General features: G+C 35.2%; 3 protein-coding genes across 8 annotated transcripts in view; 2 read left to right on the forward strand and 1 right to left on the reverse strand.

Annotated features, from left to right (window-relative positions):
• C32H4orf17 (chromosome 32 C4orf17 homolog) overlaps positions 1 to 11,469 on the forward strand; it is a 48,486-nt gene extending 37,017 nt beyond the window's left edge. The window contains exon 10 of the mRNA XM_025423507.3: positions 11,336 to 11,469. The gene's annotated coding sequence lies outside the window, so the exon portion shown is untranslated. The remainder of the gene's footprint in view (positions 1 to 11,335) is intronic.
• Positions 3,664 to 20,583, reverse strand: TRMT10A (tRNA methyltransferase 10A). 6 transcript variants are annotated; one of them, XM_025423548.3, is made up of 9 exons: positions 20,108 to 20,248; positions 19,462 to 19,522; positions 14,605 to 14,801; positions 13,629 to 13,791; positions 12,837 to 12,908; positions 11,329 to 11,403; positions 8,912 to 9,061; positions 7,154 to 7,259; positions 3,664 to 5,711 (listed from the first exon to the last, which is right to left on the reverse strand). In XM_025423548.3, exons 3-9 carry the CDS (start codon positions 14,787 to 14,789, stop codon positions 5,443 to 5,445), a joined length of 1,020 nt encoding a protein of 339 aa, XP_025279333.1. In that variant the 5' UTR covers positions 14,790 to 14,801; positions 19,462 to 19,522; positions 20,108 to 20,248; the 3' UTR covers positions 3,664 to 5,442. The 6 variants fall into 6 exon arrangements, with proteins under 6 accessions (XP_025279333.1, XP_025279347.1, XP_025279327.1 ...); XM_025423562.3 differs by lacking the exon at positions 19,462 to 19,522 and adding an exon at positions 19,642 to 19,720 and having other exon boundaries at positions 20,108 to 20,228; XM_025423542.3 differs by lacking the exons at positions 19,462 to 19,522; positions 20,108 to 20,248 and adding an exon at positions 20,442 to 20,583.
• LOC112644796 (microsomal triglyceride transfer protein) overlaps positions 20,332 to 20,823 on the forward strand; it is a 56,567-nt gene continuing 56,075 nt past the window's right edge. Inside the window, exon 1 of the mRNA XM_049104977.1 lies at positions 20,332 to 20,432. The gene's annotated coding sequence lies outside the window, so the exon portion shown is untranslated. The remainder of the gene's footprint in view (positions 20,433 to 20,823) is intronic.

The following is a 20,823-nucleotide window of genomic DNA, read 5'->3' on the forward strand; positions in this document are numbered from 1 at the left end:
TTAAAATCAGTACTTTTTAATGGAAACAACTTGACCAAAAATCTGTCACAGAATTCTGAGACCCACTAAAACAAGTTTAATGAGAAAAAAAAAAAAAAAGTCGGTGTTTGCCTTGAGCCTCTTTACTATGTTCAGTTATTACTGCTATCATTATTATTTCCCTCTTTCAACTTTGAATTTATTCTGCAGTCTTTCTTTTAATTTGTTAAATGCATAGCTCAATAATGATAGTCTTTCTCTAACTGAAGCAATTTAGGCTATAAATTTTTCCTTTAAATGTTGCATTAGCTATATTCCACAAGTTTTAATCCATGGTTTAATTAAATTTACTTTCAAATATTTTCTAATTTTCACTTTCTTCTGTGACCAAGTTATTTCGAATTTTTTTTTAAATTCCCAAACACAGTGTTTTTCAAACTTTAATTTTTAAACGATTTAATTGCATTATGGTCAGATAATGTGATCTGTAAAAATGACCAATCATTTAATTTTCTTGAGGGTAGTTTTGATGTTTTGTATATGGTTAATTTTATAAATGTCCCATAGACTTGAAAAGATTGAGAATTTTAAAATTGTTGGACACAAAGTTGCAGATCTATCCATTAGAACAAATGTGTTATTTGTGCTGTTCAATTTCATATATCCTATTTTTTCTTTGTGCTTGATTTATCAATTACAAAGACGTATAATAAAATTTTCCAACTATTAGGGTATCTGTTGTAGTTCTGTGGTTTTTGTAATTTTGCCCATTTTCATACATTTTGAAGTGATGTGTAAACACAGTTTAGAATTGTTTAATGAAGTCATGACCAACTTTATCTCTTACACTAGTTTTTACATCTAACGCTAAAGAAGGGTAAAGTATTCCTCCCTTCACAACTTTATTTCCTATGTTAACATATCATTAAAGAAGTTGTCTATTTATGATGTTTGAAACATTTTTTGTGGCCTAATATACAGATACTTTTATGAACATTGCATGGACACTGGAAAACTGCTTTCAGCTGATAGAACTTGGCATATATCAATTATTAATTATAGCATTTACATCTTCTATATATTTATCTTTTGTCCATTTGAACTATCATGGGTTAGGAAACATGAGTTAAAGTTTCCTTATACTAATGCATTTCTTAGTATTTCATGTAATTCCCAAAGTTTTTTCTCAATGAATTCAAATACTATGCTATTTGATATTTAGATATTTACAACTGTCAAATCTTCACTATCGATTGCATTTTTGAACGTTACAACATGACCTTCTGTTCCTTGTTTAAGTAATGTGTTGATCTTTACCCAATGTTAAAATTGTGACTTTTTTATTTTTAGCCCAATATGCTTTCACTATTCCTTTATTTTCAACACTGCTGAATAACATCATTTAAATAGAACATATATTTAGGTTCTGGGGTTTTTAAAATCCAATTTGGGTGATTTTAGACATTTATAGGAGAGATTTGGTTTTGTGTTTTATATTAGCATTCTGTTTTCGTTGCCTTTTAAAATATTTCATGAAATGATCTGTGATATCCATATTTTGTTTAATGACTGTTCATTTTGGTAATCTACAAAGGTCACATTTAAAAAATCTTATCTAGTCTGGATTCCTCAGAAAGCAGAGTCTGAAACAAAGGCTTATATATTTTGGGGGAGGGGGCAGACATAGTCAAAAAAGAATGAGAAACAAGGGAAACAAGAAGTGAAGAAATGTCAAGTGCTGTGAAATTAGCTGCTGATTGGTTTCAAATAGATTGATTGCTCAGCCCTAAGCGAGAGGATAAATGGGCTAACATTCCTATTTCACAAGTGAGACATGAAGACTGACAGAGGTTCATAAGTTCCCCAAAGTCCTAACAGCAGGTGGCAGTGCCAATATTAGCCTTCCTACTAACTTTATTGTCTCTTCATTCTGACACTGCTTTTCTCCTTCACATTTTTGAGATTCCTACTCTATGTGTCTGGCTAGGAGCTAGAAAAACACATTAAACATCTCTATGCCAATTGAGATCAAAGTTTAATGAGCACCATAGGCCACTACTGTCATTAATTCTGATCTCTGCCAGTCTCTTTTCTCTTTTTTTCTTTTTACTACTGTAGTCTGTACATGTTCTCGGTACTCTATGGACAATTCTTACCTTTTACCTATATCGTCTGTGAGCCTCTCTATCTATAAAGTGAAATGACCTATCACTTTACTTTGTAATGACAATAATTGATGGCTTTCATAATTGTTCATTCACCTTGACATCCTTCAGAATAGCTTCCCTTTTTTCTTTTTTGCTTTTCCAATCTCAATTATTTTCAAATGCTCCAAGATGACAACACATTGATTTCTGGAGAATCAATCCAAAGAATGCTCCTTCCTTTATGAATGAGCTTGATTTGTTAGGATATAGGTTTTTGAAGAAATGAACCGAGAAAATTTTATTTCAGGAGGCATATCGCCTTTTGATGCATTTATTTAAATACGAGCGGAATTCCCTACCTTTGTTATGTTCCAATACAGTGTTTTTTGTTTTTTGTTTTTTTAAGATTTTATTTATTTGTTCATGAGAGACACAGAGAGAAAAAGAGGCAGAGACACAGGCAGAGGGAGAAGCAGGCTCCATGCAGGGCGCCCGACACGGAACTCGATCCCGGAACCCCAGGACCACACCCTGGGCTGAAGGCAACACTAACCGCTGAGCCACCCAGGCTGCCCAATACAGTAGTTTTTAAAATAAGGCATCTCACTCAGTAAGCCAAAACAATGATGAGAGGAAATAATACATTAAAATATTACAAAAGATTACTATTATTTTTTAAGGATTTTATTCATGAGAGACAGAGAGAGAGAGAGGGAGAAGCAGAGACACAGGCAGAGGGAGAAGCAGGCTCCATGCAGGGAGCCCGACGTGGGACTTGATCCTGGGTCTCCAGGATTACTATTATTTAAAAAATATTTTTAAATACCTCAGCAATACTTACAATTGTGATTTTGCCCTTTCTGAGAGGGTTGTGAGGTTGTGACTCCTTCTTGTCAGCAACAGCCTAAGATACAGACTTGTAATGGATGGAATTGTGCCTACTCAAAAGATATGTTCAAGTCCTAATCTCATACCTTTAGATGTGACCTTATTTAGAAATAGGATCTTTGCAAAGGTAATCAGGTTAAGATGAGGTCATGCTGGATTATGATGGACACTAATCCAAAGATCTGTATGCTTATAAGAGGGACACAAACATAGGCAAGGAAGACTGAGGGCAGAAGCCATGTGATTACAAAGCAGATACTGGAGTGATGCAGCTGAATGCCAAGGAAGAGCAAGGATTGCTGGGAACCACCAAAAGCCAAGAGGCTACAAAGGATTCTTCTCTGTAGCCTTCAGAGTGAATATGATCCACTTTGATTTTAAGCTTTTCACCTCCAGAACTATAAGAGAAATAATGTCTATTGTTTTCAGCCACCTGGCTTGTGGTAATTAGTTATGACAGCCTTAGGAAACTAATACAGGGCTTTCAAAATTAGTGACAATTAAACTACACAGTGCCTGTAATGACTTTTCCCCCACATTTCAAAATTAACTTGTGCCTCATTCCATATCAAATAATTTAAGTAAAAGGCATAATATAGTTGACCTCTGAAAAAGAAAGGTTTGAAATGCAGAGTCCACTTACATGGGAAATTTTTTCAACATAGTGCAGTACTGTAAATTTATTTTCTTACAATTTTCTTAACATTTCCTCTAGTTTATTTTAAAAATATAGTATATAGTACATATAACATACAAATATGTGTTAATACACTGTTTATATTATCAGTAAGATTTCTGGTCAATAGTAGGCTATTAAGTTTGGGGACAAAGTTTCACATGTATTTTCAACTATGTGGGGGGTCGGTACCCCTAACCCCCACACTTTTCAAGGGTCAACTGGATTTCATACTACTGAACCATATTTACTCAGGAAAACCTGAACCTTTGAAAAATACAACTTAATACATAAACTTTGATCTTCTAGAATTGTAGGGGCTTTTCTTTATTTATATACCATGCTCTAAGACCTTATTTTAAATGAATAGCTATAATAGATTACTAAGAATAAAGCAACCAAAAGTAAGAGACAGTGAACATCAATACTAAATCTAATGAACTTTCTACCAAATGTGTACATTATCTGAGATGCCAATGAATGAAAAGAACAAAAACTTTATACAAACTCAGTGAAGGCTTCTGAAATCCTACTTTAGCTGTGACAAAGAACAATCACTACTTTAAATGTAAACTGCTCTACATTTACCAGTAGAAAATGAAAACATCTCCTTTTAGCCCCATCTTCCTTTGCCAATGTCCTCATACGAATGCTTAGTTATGGATTTTCGCACTTTCTGAAAATCAAATTCTTAGGGTTGTTCGACACAACCATTTATGCAGATAACACAGATATTTGGCAACTCAGTCCTGTTATTGATAACTGAGAATCATACATGATTGTGGACAGATACAGATATATAGATATATATATACACACACGCAATTATATATATTTTTTCATACATGCTTATTTACAGAAAGTTATATTAGCTTGCATATTATATGCTAGTAGACAGATGCACATATAATGAAGTTAACTTTATTCACTTTAAGAACAAATATTTTTTAATAAAAGTACATATAGAAGAAAATGATAGCTAAGAGCTATTTCCTTTTAAATTTAAGACAAAATTGGTTCTCAACAGCCTTTTAAAATAATCTATCCTGAAAAATTAAATTCTGTAATTTAAATAATTTACCATCATTACTGAAATTAAAATACATTAAGGAGATTCTTTACTCTCCAGTGACTGCTTTAGAACCATGAAAGGCATCATAGAGGAGGAACAGAGATGGGCTCCATAGTCCAAAAGAAATAATTTGTTGAGTTTATCAATCTAATACTTTCTAAAATTAACTATATTCCTTTGAAGTAACTGAGTTGAATTAAAAAAAAAAAAGCTGCAAATAGGAGGTAACCTCCCATACAGAACATTTTGGTAGACTTACAGGAGATTTATGAACATCTATCTCCACAACTAAGTAGGCAATAAATCAGAAAGATATTTGATATAAACATAAAAAAAAAAACCCTGAAAGGTCAGAAGGCACATTCTAAAGAATATAATCAAGTAAATAAAAGAGAATGAAAGTTTACCAATAAAGTAAAATTCTCAAGAAACCACTGAGACTTAGAAAGCTACTTTAAAAATTAAACATTTAAATTTTATGCAAAAACAAAAAATACTTCTTATAAGGGCTTTTTATCACTTAGCTGTAAAAAAAGTTTTAAAAATTCACTAACAGAAATGAGAGGAAATAAAATTTTCTTCCAATTAGAATATTCTATGAAGCACCTCATTTTCTCCTAAGTTTTCCTTAAACTAAAAAAACAAAAACTAAAATACAAAACAAAAAACAACAGATGACATTAGTGTGGTATTGAGTTCACTGTAGATTCACTGCTATTTTCTTTATCCTGCTTTTCTTCTTCGTGGGGTGACTCTAGTTCATTTCTGCTATTGTCCTCCTCACTGGAATCACTGTCCAACCCATCTTCAATCCTGGCAGATTTCAGATCATGCGAAGAACTTTCACAGGCTCTGTCTGTGGGTACAGCTCCTTTCCGTTGGGGTAAGATAGTAAAAAATGCTTCTTGCCAGTCTCTGGTTTCCAGATATTCCAGAATAATCTCAAACACTGCAACAAAGACAAATTCCATGCATTTCGTAGCCATGGTTCATTACCATGCTGCATTCTGTATTTTAAAATACATTGCTTTTGCATTTAAAGTGCTAATATGTCCTAATAACTACTCTGTTCATGTCACTTCCTTCTCCTGTGCCATTGTCAGAGTCAATCTGCCCCAAGGCCTTCTAGGCCTGCTATCCCTTCTCTAGCTTTTCCTCAATTCAGTTCAAGAGCACTCAAAGATTTACCATTATCTTTTGTCAATTAGAATCAACAGGCAGGGAGGGATGACCTTTTTCATGTTCTTCCTATTCTTCTTTATCCCTTTCACTTCTTTATCCTTTACATGCTAACATAAACTAGAAACAAACAGGGATCCCTGGGTGGCTCAGTGGTTGAGCATCTGCCTTTGGCTCAGGGCATGATCCCAGGATCCTGGATCAAGTCCAGCATTGGGCTCCCTGAAGGGAGCCTGCTTCTCCTTCTGCCTATGTTTCTACCTCTCTCTCTCTCGTGAATAAATAGACAAAATCTTAAAAAAAAAAAAAAAAAAAGAAAAAAGAAACAAACCAAAAAAGTTAGCATTTATCTCTATTTCTTCTATCTTTCCTACAAAGAGGCACTCACTTTGGGGAGCACACCTTGCCTGCTTTTTTTTTTTCTTACATTAGAGGTAAAGAATATAAATGCTGTCTTCAAGGTATTCTCAGTTTAATATATTGCTCAAGGGCCTAATTTGTATTACTTTATGGGAAAGTAATTTCTATTATCTATCAAAAGTCTTCGAAGAAGTTCATTCCTTGAATGAATAAGTTGATTTATATAATTCCCTAGAGCCTGCTGTAAAGAAAGTGGTTAGCACATAAAAAAAGCCCAATAAATAGTTGTATACTAACAAAAATCTCTACTAAAAAAAAATCTTAAAAAGCAAAACTCCAGGCAAAGACTCAGGTCCAAGAATATCTACTACAATGTTATCTAAAGTAGTAAAAAAGGAAAAAATTCAATGACAGAAGAATGGTTACATTATTGTATATTCAGATGATGGAGTATTATGTAGTCATTAATAATGATTCAATGATAGAAAAATATAATTATAAATGGGGAGGAAACACCCACATTTATAACATTTTATGCAACAGAGTAAAAATCCAATTATATAACAAATAATATTATATAGGCATAAGAAAAGAACTGGAAGGAAACATGTCAAAAAGTTTCTACCAAGTATCTCTAAGTAGTAAAATTATAGCTTATTTTTCTTTATATTTTTCTACATTTCCAATATTTCTAAAATATGCATGTATTATTTCTATATTCAAACAAATGATAAATGATTACATTTTATAATTTTGTCTCCAGCAAGATGCATATTTTCTACTTATCCAAAAGTAATGTTATTTTTCACATTGTTCACTCCAGTATATTTTCATAATCCCCTTATAGCTTACCATGATTAATTGCCAAAACTTTTCTACTATTCATCTTCACAAAATTTCCAAGGGGGAGCTGTGCATGATCAATTCCATGATCTGATGCTTGTTTATATGTGAGTCCCTAAAACAAAGATACTATAACTTGGACTAGAACATTGGTTTATTTTAACTTAAAGTCTATAACAGAATAATTACTTTGTAGAAACGACTTAATTCAGAGAACATTGTCTGACAAAGTGAAGTATGTGTGTATTTACCTGCTAATTTGGAAGCGTTCTTTTGACAATAAGTATCATCAGAATGTTTAGGGCATTTGCTTTAACAAGTTTACAAAGGAGGAAACAAAAGACATGTTTCCTGTCCCATCACAAAGCTCCTCAGTGGAAGAACCATCGGAAAAATCCAACTCATGCCTTTTGAGTCAGATAACTTTTCACCATACCACACTGCCTTTCTCTCAGTTTAAAATACTCAAACTGAATTCCTAGAGAAGCAACATTACCCTTCCCATGAATGTAAAAGACATAAAGATAAAACTATGTTTAATCACATAACATTAAGAGGCACAAATGACAAAGACAAATAAATGAAAACCTGAATTGAAAAAAATTTTAAATTGCTGACAAATTTTATTTTTCCTATCAATTAAAATACTGAATATAAATTTTCTCCTCAAAATTAAAATCCTTAAAGCCTATTCTAAACAGAACTAAAGTAGCCAAAAGACAAAGTACAGGAGAAAGAAGAGCTAGATTTCTTAACCAATAGTTTGCATATTTTAGGGACAAATAATAGACTGAGACAGGTGCTTTTGAAAACAAAATTAATGTAGTTCAGAAAAACATACATCAGAGAAAAAAATCTGATTCCATGCAAATAACAAAATAGAATTGTTCCACTAAGAAAAAAAATTTAAAAAGCTACAGATCATTCTGATAAAAACTCCCTATGATGCTACAGAGCTGCACTGACCAGTTATGGCCACAGGTGTGACTACTTAAGTTTGAACTGCCCAGCAGCCACATGACTACTATAATGGACAAGATGAATATAATGAATATAAATTATTCCACCGTTACAGACAATCTAATTTAGAGTGATGTTATTTAAGAATAATGGATTACTTGATATTCTGCTGACAGTATTTCCTCAGACAATTGGTAAACATGTTTTTACTTGAATTGGGTTGAATTTAGCAGGCTCCAAAGTAGCTGCAAAGTACGAAATAACATTTTCTTTTAGAAAGTTTATTTCTGCAATTTTTCATTCAAATGAGAGTAAGGAGGTGGTGGGAAGAGACAAAAATACATAATATAAGAGAAAAGAAAACACACCCCATGAAAATTGCATATTTAAAATCTTGTATAAATTTATCATTTTGGTATCAGTTTTGGTATAAATTTTACCAATGACCTAGAAATTGATCAGCAGCAGCATCTACCCTCAATATATCATTTAGGCATGTAGGCTCTGGAACAATCTGCTAGTTTCAAATATCTGCTTTCTCACCTACTATTTATTTTAGACTTAGTTTCTCTGTGCCTCCAGTTCATCTGTAAAACATAGAAAATAACAGCACTGACCTCACTGTGTTGTAGGGAGGACAAGCAAATTAGTAATATATGTGAAATGCTTCCTTAGCCAGAAAGCTGGACTGAAATACAGTAGGCACTCGATAAAGATCGACTATCGTTAATACTATTATTACTGTCAAGAAAATTGGCAAGTCCATTTTAAGATTGAGCAAAAGCAAAAATAAAAACTTAAGAGTACCTTGTGATGGTTGTGATCCACTAATCCTCCGATCACATAGGCCTTTGATTCATCTAATTCCTTCAGTACATTAGGTGAGTCTGATGTTAGATAAATCAGGTCTTCTTTCTTTATGAATTCACTATAATGCTCTGGTTTGATGTGGATATCCTTAAAGACACAAGGAGAAAGATGTTATTAATAGGATTTTGTGAAAATTGGCTAAACATGATTATTTTCTTTTCCATAGACAAAGCCACCCAACGCGTATGAAAGGAAGTATGGGGGAATATTTTACAATGTATTATTGAGAACCTACTACTTCAACTCCTCATCAGCTCACACCCCAATTACTTAAGTGGCCTCCTACTGTTATTTCCGTCTCAAGGCTCAGATCCCTCCAATTTGCCTCTAGACACCGATGGCAGACTCACTTTCTAAAAACTTTCAATGTTTTATCTTTACCTGTAGGATAAAACTTAAACCCCTTTACTTAGCAACTCTTTCCTGAATATGGCACTAACCTAGTTTTCTAACTTTATCTTTGTTCCAACAAAACAGATACATTTTTTGTCCACATATCTGCTCATACTATTCTCCGACTAAAGAATGCCTTTTCCAATTACTTCCTCTCCATTTGCATGAATCATCAAAAGGAAAAGACTTATAGATTTAATAAATTCCATGCATCTGTTTCTACAAAGATACACATTTGAAATCTACTCCACCAAAATTATCAGGTCAGAGGTACAAGACTGAATAACAGTTGGCAGTCAAAATTTTGCAAACTACATTGACAGAATAAAGGATGATGCATCGCCAGACTCAGAATGCATTTGCCTAATAATTTGTAAAGAATAAAAAATGAAGGAGACACCTCACCTAAAACGCATAACTTACTAGGTAATAAATAGCCACTTTCCTGGAAAATAGTATTAATGGTATTAATTTGATCAATACTTAATCAGAGCCCTAACAGGGACCTGGGTAGAGACTAGTGAACTCATGATTCTCTGGAAAACTGGTGGTATAAATAACAAATTCAACCAGACACAAAATAACTCAAAGTATGCCTATACTAACTAATTACATTCATTTCTTAGGAAAACAGGCATGAATATAAAACTTGGTAAATATATTGTACTTTAAAACTTAGGAAAGCTTTTGAAAATGTTTCACACTATAGGCTATTATTAAAAGAAAAGCAGGGGCGCCTGGGTGGCTCAGTCAGTTAGGCGTCTGACTCTTGATTTCAAATCAGTCATGATCTCAGGGTCATGAGATCAAGGCCCGCATCAGACTCCATGCTGGGCATGGAGCCACTTAGGATCCTCTCTCTCCCTCTGCCTCTCTAAAACAAATAAAAACAAAACAAAAAAATAGATGCAGTTATTATGGGATTAGTGAATGTAAGAGGGTAAGTTTGTCACAGTAAGAATCGGCTTTGAGAAAGGAAAAAAAAATAGGACTAACCCAGTACATCTCTGAATAGGGTAAGGTTCTTCAGGGATTAGTTCTAAAGCCAATCTATTAGTCATCTTTCCAAATGAGAATAGTTTAAGTCCAACAGAAAAAAAAATGTGAGCCACGTATGTAATTTTAAATCCTCCAGTAGACACATTAAAAAGTGAAAATAGGTGAAATTGATTTTAATACATTGTACCCAACACAATATACCTTACTGGGGTTTATGTTATTATTATAACATATAATTAATTTTTAAAAAAAATTTCAAGCAGGCATTTTACATTTACATTCTCTCTCTTTGAAATCCAATGTATATTTCACATTTATAGCAGATCTCAATTCAGACCAGTCACATTTCAAGAGTTCAATATTCACATGTGGATAGTGGACACCATATGGGATGGCACAGATTTAGAAAAAATAGAATTTCCAAATTTTAAAGTGATTTCACTCTTATAAATAATGTATCATCAGTTTGCTAGATAAAGATGATATACAGACCTTTAAAATTTTTCCTGTTTTAAAAAATTGTTTTAAAGTTGGTGGTAAAGAACAAACTAAGAGTTGCTGGAGAGGAGGTGGGTAGGGGATGGGCTAGATGGGTGATGGGCATTAAGAAGAGTACTTGTGGTGATGAGCACTAGGTGCTATATTTAGTGATGAATCAATAAAAATTACTGAATTCTACACCTGAAACCAATTTTACCATGTTATCTAACTAGAATTTAAATGAAAAATTTAAATAAAAAGATAAAGTTGGTGAAAAATAAGTGAGATTTAATGAGAGCAGCTATGAACAGGCATTTCACTTTATTTGGCTTCTTCTGCTAGTAACATTAGACTCAGTACAGTGATATACAGGGTTTAAAGGCTGTTGACTCTTATATTTATTGGCAGTATGTAGAACTTAGGTAAAAAATTTAAGCATAAAAATATTTGGAATTATGTGAGAATTAATCTATTTTAATTACCTTCCAGTTGACCCATCCTTTGTCATTTTCATCCATGTTCTTTTTCAACTGGCCTCCATGACTTGTCAAGTAAAACTGATAAAGAGATTGGTGGACATGGAAAGAGAGAGCAAATGACTATTAAAAATCCAACATTTTATTTCTCTTCTATACTCATCTGATCATCAATGAAACATAAAATATATTCATTCTAGAAAAAAAATTTGAGACATGCTTTAAACATACAAAAATAAATGTGTGGTAGAAGTGACATGTTTGGTGTATCTCATAATACAATACCTCAAGTATTCCATCATTTTTTTCCCAGTTTACAAGCAGCTACAATTTGACTTTCCCTTAATACCACTTTTCTACAAACTCCCTACTTTTGCCATCACTGTTTTTTATAAGTCCAAAGTCCTCTTCTTCTTTTTTTTTTTTTTTTTAAAGATTTTATTTATTTATTCATGAGAGAGAGAGAGAGAGAGGCAGAGACACAGGCAGAGGGAGAAGCAGGCTCCATGCAGGGAGCCTGACGTGGAACTCGATCCCGGGACTCCAGAATCACGCCCTGGGCCAAAGGCAGGCACTAAACCACTACAGGGATCCCCGTAGTCCAAAGTCTTCATAATTTTCCTTTCATTCTAAACCCTGACACCTATTTCAAGCCTAATCGAGGTTGAGAAGAATATAAAATGTAAAAATATAAAAATACTACCACTTAAAAAAAAAATACTACCACTTGATATAATGAATATAAATATCTACCCAGAATATATTAAGAGTTTCTGGTTTTTGTTTTTTTTTTTTAAAGATTTTATTTATTCATGAGAGACACACACAGAGAGAGAGGGAGGCAGAGACACAGGCAGAGGGAGAAGCAGACCCCAGGCTGGGAGCCCGACGTGGGACTCGATCCCGGGTCTCCAGGATCACACCCTGAGCTGAAGGCGGTGCTAAACCGCTGAGCCACCTGGGCTGCCCGAGTTTCTGGTTTTTAACATCAGGGAGCCAGTGTTAATTTTTAGGTCACTTAGAATTCAAACAAATTCAATAAGAAAAAAGACCCTATCTACTCTTAACAGCAGCCAATCAGTCTAAAGAAGTACCTTTCAAAATGATCACAGACTCAAAATCCTTTAGGTAGAAGTAACTAACCAACAGGTACAATGGCATGCATCAAGCTGGGGGCAGTTCCCTCATTTCCTGGGAGGGAAGGAATTGACAGCTGCGAAACTGGTATAAAAATACATATATATCCTTAAATGAAGATGTTCAACTACACAGGAATGAGGTCAGTGTGTAACAAAACACAATGAGTGTGCAGCATGTGACTAAGAATGACTTGGGAAAAAATGTTGAAAATATTTTTTTTTTGTAGCAAATTAAAATACTTTTCAATTAGGCATTTTGTTCTCTAAGGAAAAGCATCTGTAAAATTCTGGTATAGACAACTGGAATTATCTGTGCATTTTCCCCAGGACGTTTTAAAAGGAAACTGGAAACTGTTTTAAATTCCCCAAACATACCTGCACAGGATGCAGTGCCCGTCGATTTTCTGCATAACATCGCTGAATCTGCTTATGAAGTTTCTTAATGTCCTATAAAAGAGTGTAATTTTTAAAGCAGCATTTTGAAAATCATCTATGGCCATGTCATAGTCTTAGTAGAATAGAATAAGCAGAAGAGAGGGACTAGACAGGTACATTTTTTTTTTCCTCTGGCAATAACAGGTTCTTTCTGATATTTTCCATTCAATTTCTGTAAGTACTAACAATAATTACTTTAAGTAAAGTCAATACTCTGTAACTGATCAATAATTTCAATTTTGTATCCACTGAAAAGGCTAATTCATGAAAATACTCTCTTAAGAGAAAAAAGAAGAAAAACTCTTAGAGCCATACTATTGCTATTTTCATAATTTACTAATGGTTTGTAAAGTAAGTGAAGCATACTCCTTTCACTAAAATTGTTCAGACAACCAGTTTTCTCAAACTACTAAAATAAGAAATAATTCTATTAAACTAATTACATTTCTTACTTTCTTCTTCTGGTTAGGACAAATAGCAAAAACACTCCTGGATCTTTATGATTAATATGCTGTTACTGAGTCATATAATCTAATTATGGTATCTGTCTCTCTCTTCTATACATAAAAATAGAGCAATTTATTAGCTAGTTTAACTTAGGGAGCATGATCTTGAAAAATTTTAAGATGCATTTTAGTATATAAATTTACATCAAAGTGATATTACCTCTTAAAGCAAGAATTAGTCACCCTACTTTGCCTACAGGATTTTCCTGACAATGATTCATGATACCTTTAATACCATTAGGCTGTCAAAACTGCAGTCAATGATAAGGCGGAGTGTGCTGTGAACAACATCTCTTCGTATACGTTTTCTGTCATTTCCATCTAAGTTTGATTCCAGTTGACACTGTCGCTCTAATTGTTTTCTTTTGCGTTTTTCCTTTCGCTTTTGTCTAAAATCAGGAATTGAAACTTTTTGTTGTTATTTACATATTCAGATATTTACAACTCTTCTAAATAGACAAAAAATATATATTTTTTTAAATTAGCAGGCTGAACCACATCAAACTACCACTTTTGTGGGTCAAATATCAGTAATTTTATATGGTCCATCTAAAAGCTTTAGGTAGAAAGAAAATGATTTTGCAAAAACATAGTATTTTCTACACAAACCCTTATGACTATTAATTTCATTTATTATTGCTATTACCCTATACTAAGACTTTATGAAATACTGAATTTTAGACTTAAAGAATTATTTTTATCATTCTTCTCCTATATGATTTTCAAATCACATTAGAAAATAAAAAAAGCAAAGTAAAAGTGTTTTTTAAAAAAAACATACATTTTCTATAATCTACATCAACTATAGTTTATTTCTCTTCAATATGTTGGCATTATACAATAACACCTTCAGTTTAACTGCTCTCACCAAAACAATGGTTTTTCTAGCAAAATCAATGTTAGGCTCGAATTTGATCTGAGGTGGTTATTTTTGTTCTATATCTAGGACATGGATGCTAACTATATCCCTTATCTAAGTCAGTTATTTCAGAAACTGTGCTGCTACTCACAATAGGTTCTGGGTGAGAAAAAGTGTAGTGTAAATCCACCTAGACTGAATAAATACAGTTTTAACATCCAATTGACAGTGCTAGCTAACAACATACATAGCCCAAATTTTAATTAACACAATTACTTCTGATGTGGCTATACAAAGTTCAACACTCCTGAATGGGGTAGCATATACGTGTTTTGAAACATACTTGCGGAGTTCTCGTTGTTCTTCCCACTGTTTCTGTTTAATTAGCTTCTTCATCTGTCGTTTAGATATTGGTTCTAACTGTTCACCTAATCTTGGCTTCTGGCTCTTCTCTTGATCTTCACTTAAACTTTGCTTTCTTTCAACATTAGAAGACTCAATAAATGCTGGCAACATTTCAGAGGACATTATTTGATGCCTCTGAAAAAATTGAAAAGCAACTTTTAACATGAACAGGTAAGTTACACACACACACACACATACACATACACACGCATGCAAAAAGTAAAAAAAAAAAAGACCAATAGATGTGATTAAGATTAAAATTAAATCCTATCAATAACAAATAAAAATATAAATTTAGATAATTTAATGTCATTTACTGGAAAAAAAATCATTTGACTAAATAGGGTGTTTTTGCATATACTATTAGCAGTCATGGCACAATTTTTCCAGGTTACACAGAGCTTTAAAATGTCATGATACCCTTTGACCCAATAACTTATTTCCTCACAATAAATCCCTGTAAATGAATCAGAAATATATACAAAATTAATGCGAAAAGATATATGTACTGCAGTATAATTTTTAACAATGAAAAATTAGACTACTTGAATGTCAGCAGAAGGTAGGTGTAAATAAATTACACTTCATCTGTAACATGGGCTGGGAATACTAAGCATCCAGTAAAAATCATATTTCCTAAAATTATTTAGTGATAAAGGGAAATGGTTATGCTAACTAAAAAAAATAAAAACAGAAAACAATATATATTATGTCCAACTTTGTTTTAAAAAGAATATGTATGCATAAGCATATGTAATTCTTACTCATGACTCTTCTTGAACTTTCTGTATTTTATATAATTAAAATATATTGTTTTGTAAAAGAAAAAATACTTTTAAAAAAGTGATAGGAAGCATCTTTTTTTTTTGGAAGCATCTTTTTTTTTAAGCTGTCATTAATGCTACAGTACAAGAGAAATGTTACTTTTATTATCTGAGTGTATACTCAGAAATGATTTTTGACAAAAGATATGCTACAGATTTATATATTTTGGACAATGAAAAAAACAACAAATTTGGTTTCCTCTCAGTATATTTCACTGTAATATGTAATTATAAATATCTACATTATGATGGCTAGAAAATAAAATACATAAGCTGATCTTAAAATTAGTCATGAAATGTGTAGGACCATCTCAAACATATTTAATTGGATTAACTACCCACAACTTTATTGTCTAGAACTAAACTTACCTTTGGATTAGGAAAGGGCTAAAAATACTGATTTCTTTTGTCTTGAATAGATTAATAACACTACAACTTAAAAATTTACGGATTTATCCCTAGCAAAGTCTAAGCATGAAGCTTGCCAATATTCTATTGGTTTTAAAGAAAATTCTATGATTCTCCTTTCTTAAAGAGATAGCTAACAAGTCTGTGCAGAGAAGCTAACATCTAAGAGAAAAAAATCTCAACAATTCAGATAATGGAAAGGACAAAACCTTGCAGAACATAATTTAAGCAGTAGTTTTATTATATGATTCTTGCTTTCTTTAAAAGTGTAATGTAACAGGCAGGATACAGAAGGATAACTAAGCAAACACAAAGTTTACCAAATTTAACTGAAAGATGAATCTTACGGTGTGTATTTTGGTAGCTACACAAAAGTCCTGGCATTTTGCTAGGTCACATATTACTGAGGGGGAAAGAACCATCCAGCAATCTAAGAGTTCACAAGTTTTCCTTATATCATTAACCAAACAGTATTCTTAGTTTGGGGAAAATATCTCCTAGAAATGACAATTTGATTTTACACTGGAAACTGCCTATGGGCACAGATGATGTCTGCTTTTGCCTAACATTATATTGCCACATTACATTACTAACATAGTACCTGGCGCTTAGTAGATGCTTATTATATATTTGTGGAATAAATGAGTGATTACAACAGATTTTAGAAAGTAATGAAAGTGGTTATAGCAAACTTTTATTAATTCTTACTGGGCTAAAAAGTATTATCTAATTAAATCCTTAAAATAATCCTATGAGGTAGACAGCATCATGTCTACTTTACAAAGAAAGAAGGCACTGTGAGATAAAAGAACTTGCCCCAAATTACAAAAGTACTAATTAATCCCTAAAAACAGGCACCTAGAACAAATCTCGGACAAAGGAGGTCCTCAAAATACTTGCTGCGTGAAAAGACAAATGAAGTGATGGAGCTAAGATTCAAACCCAGATTCAACTCTACTCTCCCCTAGACATCCAAAATCTTATTTAGAATATGAGGGTTTCCAAAGAATGTAAAAGAGCTGTGTTGCTTTACCCCTGATGTTGGAGGATTCAGAGAACACTGTGTCACTCAAAGAGAAGAAAAAATAGCTCCGGTTCTATTCCTATGCTACTGAATACAAAAATGGGACAGACTTCCTAGAGATAGTTGCCAAAAGTTCATGTGTTGAGGCATCCTCTCAATTGTAAAATACATGACAACAGTAGATAAAATACAAAAGGCAACAAAAAAGGTATAGCCTCTCTCAAAACCAAAAACAAGAACTAAAATAGGTACTATTCCTGCTGAGTCGGCCATGTAAAGGCAGCGGGGTGGGGGTGGGGGTGGGGGGGTAGTTTCCTCCTAGCTTTAAAGAGGATGGAAGAGGGCTGTAGCCCAGGTGGCTCAGTGGTTTAGCGCCGCATTCGGCCTGGGGCCTGGAGACCCGGGATCGAGTCCCATGTTGGGCTCCCTGCATGGAGCCTGCTTCACCCTCTGCCTGTGTCTCTGCCTCTCTCTCTCTGTATCTCTCATGAATAAATAAATAAAAGCTTAAAAAAAAAAAAAAAGAGGATGGAAGATAGCAGACAGGTTAAAAAATATATTTCTTTATTTTATTATTTTTTTAAAATATATTTCTTTAAAGGTTTATTTGAGAGAGAGGGAGAGAGAGAAGCTACATGGGGGACAGGGTGGGGGGTGGGGGGGCAGGGCAGGGAGAGGGACAGAGGGAAAGGGAGAGAAGTAAGTTCCTGGCTAAGCGTGGAGCTTTATGCACAGCTCAATCTCACAACCTTGAGATCATGACCTGAGCCAAAATCAAGCGTCGGATACTGAACAGACTGAGCCCCTCCCATTCCAGGTGCCCTTAGCAGAGGGTTTAAGGTGAACCCTTAAACTAATGTTGGGGGGGAGGCTCCCCTTTCCATGAAGAAAGTCTGAAAACAGGTGAAATTGAGACTAGTGGCTTATACCACACTGGTCACCTGGGGAAACCTGAAGGAAGCAGACACAGCTTCTCAGTTACAAGGGCCAAACCAGAAGATGACATATGAACTTAGAACACTACAGGATTAGAATTCTGAATCATCTATGTAAGCTGTGTTGTGGAATGAAGCATGTAACAGGGCCATGGGTAGGAGCATTTACAAAATCAGCAGCAGATAGAGAGATGGTTTGGAGAGAAGAAGTGATAATTCCATCAGAGGACCATGCAAAGTTACAAAAAAGACAGAAATGAGAAAAACCCAACAAAATCAACAATCAGGAGATAAGTTCACTCTACACAAACTGAAAACAATAGGGACACTTGGATGGCTTAGCGGTTTTGCGCCTGCCTTCAGCCCAGGGTGTGATCCTGGAGTCCCGGGATCGAGTCCCACATCGGGCTCCCTGCATGGAGCCTACTTCTCCCTCTGCCTCTGTCTCTGCCTCTCTGTCTCTCCCGAATAAAATCTTAAAAAAAAAAAAAAATCACTTTTATTTTACTTCCTTTACATACATAGAACATTAAATAGAAGTCAGCAATGCATATATGCAAAACAGTACATGGGAGAGAAAACAAGTTAAGCCTATTTACCACGCTAAGTGTGTAAACTTAAAAGCACAATTAAAATTCACAGGAAACAAAAAACTGATGTCTTCATAAAACAATGCCTAATATTCCAAAAGGGAACACTTCCGTTCATCAGTGGCATCGTATTTTGCTAGTTCTTTATTCTGTTAAAAAAAACTTCCAGTGTTGATTGGCTCTATAATGCGAAAATTAAAAAAAAAAAAAAAAAAAAAAGCAATATAGAAATGTTTTACAACTCGTGTACACCAGGGGGAGCTTTGGCCTTTCCTATCTAAAAAGTCTAAGTCAAATTTAACTTGGCTTATCACTGCATAATGTTTTTAAACAGCCTATCAAATACAAGGAAAGGTCATGGGCTAGCTGACATTTTCATTATTTTAAAAGCTATTTCCAATTAAGAAAATGCCCTGCAGCAAGTGAATTTTTTAAGCTCTGATAAGCTAGATACTAGCTTGAGAGCCAATATATTACTGCTTACATCGCACTTTACATACAAAAGATATGTACCAACTCCCACTTGCTATACCATTCGACAAGCATTTCACTAGCTTGTTCAGACTACCTGAAGCAAAACGTGGCATTCTCTTTTACTAGGTATACCTTGCTTTTTAAAGTTTTTGCCACGGTGTAAACTCCGCTACGGTTTTGTGTTCCTCCCTCACATGCAGTGACACGGTCCATTCTCACTTATTCAACCATGTTCAACAAATACTTAAGAACAATATTTTGTAGCAATTATAGAAATATTTGTTATGAAATTTAACACAGAATTTTTTGCAAGGTTGGTCAATTTAGTCACAGAAACAGGCTATCAGGTGGCCTGATAAAACCAATACTGGATAAAGGCGACTAAGGTCATTTGGTGTGAGACAAAAAAAAAAAAAAAAAAGAGGCATCTCAATCTTCCCTGTATTTGCAGTTCTCAGCACAGCTTCCAGCAGGGAACACACACAAACATCAGTGAATAGCCAAAACAAAACAAGACAAAACAAAACAAAAAAACTCAACTTTTATGATTTGGGTTGGGCTAAACAAACAGTCTTCATAATTTATGACAGAGCCTCCCTTCCTGAAAGATGCAAACGAATGTTGGAATAACTGCAAAATGGCATTAAGTGACCTGACTTAATTAAGGGAAAGAAAGAAAACAACAACAACAAAAAAAAAACAAAAACAAAAAACAAAAACCTTTTTGAAAGGCGCCGGCCCCGTCCCCGCAGTATCGGAAGCGCCTGATTCAGCCGTCAGGCCCCGTGGGAGGATCAGGCTGGGACCCGGGGAGATGGGGAAGAATGAAAAACAACCAAAACGAAAAGGGAGAAAGTCGTCTGCTGCTATCCTCTGTATAGCTCCAGAAAAACTGCCGAATTTTAACACTTTAAACATTTCACTGAAATCAACGCCTCGGTCCTCCTTAAAAACTATCCTGGGCTCACCACCATGGGGCCTACAGCACCTGCAGCACCTTTCGGCGGGCCTCTAGGGCACACGGCGCCCAGCCAGCCCCTCCCTCGTCGGAGAAAGGAGAGGAGGCCGATGGCAAAACCTAAAGCGGCTGCTCACGGTCTCTCGCCACCAAGTGGCAGAACCACAGCTCGTCCTCCAGCCTCTCAGAGTCTAGATTTCCCTCTCCCTTCATTATTTGGAAACTCACACTCTTCATACACTAGGGACCGGATCCCGACCCCCAAACAAACGTCGACCGGAGGCGCCCCCACAGCGCGTGGGTAGGGCCTCGCCTCCTCTCGCCTCCAGGCACCCGCCTACGGACGCACTGGAGGAGGGATTAAACCGCAGCCAGCCAATCAGGGAGCTGCTTGGCGCCGGGGACGCGCTCTATCTGACATCACTTCCTCTGCGAACTGGGTCGCGCCGCTGTCCCCCGGAAGCCGTGTGGCTAGTGGAGGCTGGCACTTGCAAGAGCCTCTTTTGCGCCCAGAGAAGACCAGAGAGTAGGCAAACGCCATCGGCAGTGCCAGGTGACTTACCGAGCTGAGGAGTTGTCAGGGAACCGAGAGCACCAACACAGAGCCTTCTCCTAGTGGTCTTGCTACGGCTCACGAATCTTCCCGAGGAAACTTCAACTCCCAGAGGCAGGGACGGTTGCTACGCGTAGGAGACGGCGACGCTTACGCCTTTACGTCATCGAACTGCGCCACGTTTGGACCCGCAGTGGAAGAAAGGGGAGGGAGTTCATGTTGGGCGGAGTTGGAGTTTTTGGAGTGGGGGTGAGGGGTAGTTACGGTGATGTCTGTTTTTCCACCTCCAAGCAAGTGTGTATTTGCAGGCACGTGTTCATTTATATCTTCCTTTGGGGACGAGGGCGGTGTTAAGACACACTTACTCTTAAAAATGTTTAATTCGAGTCCA

This window comes from Canis lupus, chromosome 32, assembly GCF_003254725.2.
Source record: "Canis lupus dingo isolate Sandy chromosome 32, ASM325472v2, whole genome shotgun sequence".
NCBI lineage: Eukaryota > Metazoa > Chordata > Mammalia > Carnivora > Canidae > Canis > Canis lupus.